Genomic DNA, 4,030 nt, shown 5'->3' with positions numbered 1-4,030 from the left:
ATATATATATATATATACATATATATATGCGCCTACACATATAGATAATAATTGCATGTGTATGTATGTGTGTGTGTTTTTCTCAGCAAATTGATAGTAAGTAACGCACTCTCTTTCGTCAATCCCTATATTCCCCTCGTCACATCATCTTTAAGCCCACAGATATCCGCTCCTATTCATATTCGCCTCTACCGGAAATAAACAGAATATTCGGGGAAGCTACTGCAGCCTCATATTGAATAGGATCGGGCAGGAAATTCCCTTTTTTTATCGCATAATTTAAAGTTAATTTATAATAATAATAATAATATACGGCTCCTTTACATTCTTAGTTAAAGTCCCGTCGAGGTCGACTTTGCATTTGATCGTAATGTGTGATTCGAGGTAGATTTAGCTGCTATTTCTAGCAGATAAAATGCAGAGTCTTCCATATATGTGTGTTGCAAGTAATGTATGGGATGAGTGGATGCAAGCATGACCGAGGTTCGCTTTTCAGTAATTATAAATCGTAAAGAAAAACGAGTAACTGTCTTTAGTTTAAAAACGGCTGAGAAAATGAATGATCACCGAAAGATTTAAGATGTTTTAAGAAGCAAATTGTAAATATTCCATGTTTTGTTTATGTGGTACGTTTTAGTCTCATTATTCTTGCTTGTCAAAATCACTTCGATACAAAATCATTGAACTAGCTTCCTACTGAGTCCTTGAGCATTATCTTCGATGAACTAAGGTTGTAATGCACCAGTATTTGCTTATATTATCTTCTTCGGAAAGATAGAAGACAAGGTCGAAACGGCGGTATATGAACTTAAACCATAAATGGTTTTAATTAAATAGCTGTTGTTGTTGGCACTCCGTCGCTTACGACGTCGAGGGTTCCAGTCGATTCGATCAACGGAACAGCCTGCTCGTGAAATTAACGTGCAAGCGGCTGAGCACTCCACAGACACGTGTACCCTTAACGTAGTTCTCGGGGATATTCAGCGTGACACAGTGTGACAAGGCTGACCCTTTCAATTACAGGCACAACAGAAACAGGAAGTAAGAGTGAGAGAAAGTTGTGGTGAAAGAGTACAACAGGGTTCGCCACCATCCCCGTGGAGCTTTAGGTGTTTTCGCTCTGTAAACACTCACAACGCCCGGTCTGGGAATCGAAACCGCGATCCTATGACCGCGAGTCCGCTGCCTTAACCACTGGGCCACTGTGCCTCCACAACTAAATAGTACAAAGAATTCAACTCGACTCTCTACCAATGTTTTTATACAGTGACTTTTTTATATTAAACAATAGTTAATGCACATTAAAAGAGACATGGTATCAATAGATACGATGTTTCAGTATTGTTATACATTTTGCTTTTATTTTGCTAGTAACCATCATTAAAACCTATTTTTTTAACCTCCAGCAGTTTCTGTTTTCTATGTGTACTTCTGTCGGGGTGAATCAGTTGGAAAATAATAAAGCTGTTATATGTCTAAATGCATTTATAAATTGTTAAATCATTTTCTTCGATGAATTTGTATTACAATCCTACGACATGTTCGACATGTTAAAACAAGAACATACTCATGTTGTAGTAAATATACATAAACTTCCTATAGACATTGAAATATAGAAAGCAAATGCTATTGTCTAAGAGACAGTTACAGAAACCTTTTATGATCTATACAACAAAATATCCTGTACTTGATCGTTTGATACGCACGCTAGAAACAGCAGCTAAGTCTCTCGTAAATAGCAACTCAAGGAAATGCACATCAAAACATTGTTGCCCTAAATATCTTTAAAGAGACGAATCGATAGCCATTGGAACGCTTTAGATTATAAATCTGCTTGATCGAGTCTGACCAAGGACTAAACGACAACAATGCATATTTCTCAAAAATAATAGCAAAAAATTGTTGTTTATCAGAAATATTTACGTCAAACATTCACCGAGAAAGATATGTGAAACATTTCCTATTGCTCTCATATATCTGAACTTAAACTGTCGTATAATGTCAGTAACTTTGTAACTCAATGAGTATTTTCCTTTGATGTTCTTTGCAACATTCCTCTAAATAACTATATTTCATTATCACACATAATTTAAATATTTCATTTCCTGAAATTATTTAATCAAATTACGAGTTAATTGAAACTTCGACAAGAATTAAACTAACTATGAATCGTTTTCTGTCTGGTTTCTCTTTATAACGAATGTCTTCAGTTAAGTAAATAAACAGGTTAGTTAAAGCAAAGCTTTCAATAACTTCTGAAATTAGTACTAAATATATTGATATTGACGTTAATGAATATATTACAGAGAAAATTAACTATCAAGAAGGGTAGCGATTTTCAAAATGTGTGAGATGAGTGCAATTCGTGATAAGAGTATAGGAAATTGATATAAATGAGAAATTTAATGTTATTATCTACATGTCTTTACAAATGCTGTTAGCTTCACAATGAAGTGAAACAGAAACAGCCGACACTTATTACAAGATCACGAATGCAGCTCAACGAGAGTTTATCTTTTATGTTAAAATACTTACTCCTAATTCACTACAAGGCTATCGATAAAGCATTGGGATACCAGGTGGAGAGGATTTCTGAATGCAATTAACGCAGTAATCAAAACATTCTCTTAAAGAAGATTATATTAATTATTACTGAGGGGTATGACTTAGTGGTTTAGTGGTACAGACACGTGTACCCGTAACTTAGTTCCCGGGGATATTCAGCATGACAAGGCTGACCCTTTGAATTACAGACACAACAGAAACAAGAAGAAAGAGTGAGAGAAAGTTGTGGTGAAAGAGTACAGCAGGGTTCGCCACCATCCCCTGCCGGAGCCTCGTGGCGCTTTAGGTGTTTTCGCTCTATAAACACTCACAACGCCCGGTCTGGGAATCGAAACCGCGATCCTATGACCGCGAGTTCGCTGCCCTAACCAATGGGTCATTGCGCCTCCACTTCAAGAAAAGTATTATTAATGAAAAGAAGAACATAGTCATTGGATATAAGTCTGATCATTTGTTGTGCTTGCTTTATTTACAGCTAGATGGATGAAATGCAGAACCAAACCAACAATCTTTCCAACTCAGAATAATATGACGCCCAACTAGTTCGAGTATTGAAATTAATTCCATTTTTGGTTTGTCTCGATCTGACGTTACAGATTCAAAATTATAAATTCAAACTCAATAATGAAAACGTGTTGTGGCAGTAATAAGGACTATAATAAGAAAACAAAGCATATAACAAAGGGGGGGGGCGGAGGAGACAGTTCGCCCCGGCAGGCACTTTTATAGGGTCGGCACCCTTTTCGGTATGCTGTAGGCAATATGTATTTTAGTGGGGAGGGGGACGGGACTGAAGAGCCGCCTCGGTCGGTACACACGCTAGTTACGCTAGTGGCTAGATGTACAAAAGACGAGATGCTCACGGCACGAACCCCATTAATCATAAGCCAGCTCAATCAAGAATGGATTAAGAGTTAAACAACAACAACAATGACGACGATATCATTTATCAAAAGAAAATGCAAAGACAAGAAGAAACGAACTGCTTAATAGATGATATAAATGTTACAAGGAATTGAATTACTTACAAGAAGCGCTGCCAGCATAACGATATTTCTCATGGTAGATTCTGCTTTTGACGAAACGAGCAAGGCAGTGAGCGGCGCTAGGTGTAGTAAACAAAACATTGTTAACACTATATATAATTGGAAATTTCCGGAAAGATAGCGGATATATCAAAATATTTGTGATACTGTCACTTGAAATATTTCCTATCGTCAACGTCATCGTCATCGGCAGTCACCACCGCTGCCCTTAATGTTAATACGGCAGCTGTTGTAATCGTCAAAATCATCCTCCCACTCCCCGTTTTTCTTCTTCTTCTGCTTCTTATTCTTCTTCTTCTTCTTCTTCTCGTCCTCGTCCCCCTCGTCCCCCTCATTCCCCTCCTCCCCTCATTCCTCTCCTCCCCTCATCCTCATCATCATTGCCGTTGTCGACATCGTCATCATCATCATCATCATCA

At 37.6% G+C, this 4,030-nt stretch overlaps 1 protein-coding gene across 1 annotated transcript in view; it reads right to left on the bottom strand.

The window, feature by feature from the left end:
- LOC106868135 (von Willebrand factor A domain-containing protein 2) overlaps positions 1–3,741 on the bottom strand; it is a 24,670-nt gene extending 20,929 nt beyond the window's left edge. Inside the window, exon 1 of the mRNA XM_014913266.2 lies at positions 3,594–3,741. Coding sequence (XP_014768752.1) covers positions 3,594–3,692 — 99 coding nt within the window. The 5' untranslated portion in view covers positions 3,693–3,741. The remainder of the gene's footprint in view (positions 1–3,593) is intronic.
- Positions 3,742–4,030: the final 289 nt, after the last annotated feature.

This window comes from Octopus bimaculoides, chromosome 4 (assembly GCF_001194135.2).
Source record: "Octopus bimaculoides isolate UCB-OBI-ISO-001 chromosome 4, ASM119413v2, whole genome shotgun sequence".
Classification (NCBI taxonomy): domain Eukaryota; kingdom Metazoa; phylum Mollusca; class Cephalopoda; order Octopoda; family Octopodidae; genus Octopus; species Octopus bimaculoides.
The sequence above is the reverse complement of the archived record's forward strand: the minus strand, read 5'-3'. Positions and strand labels throughout refer to the sequence as shown.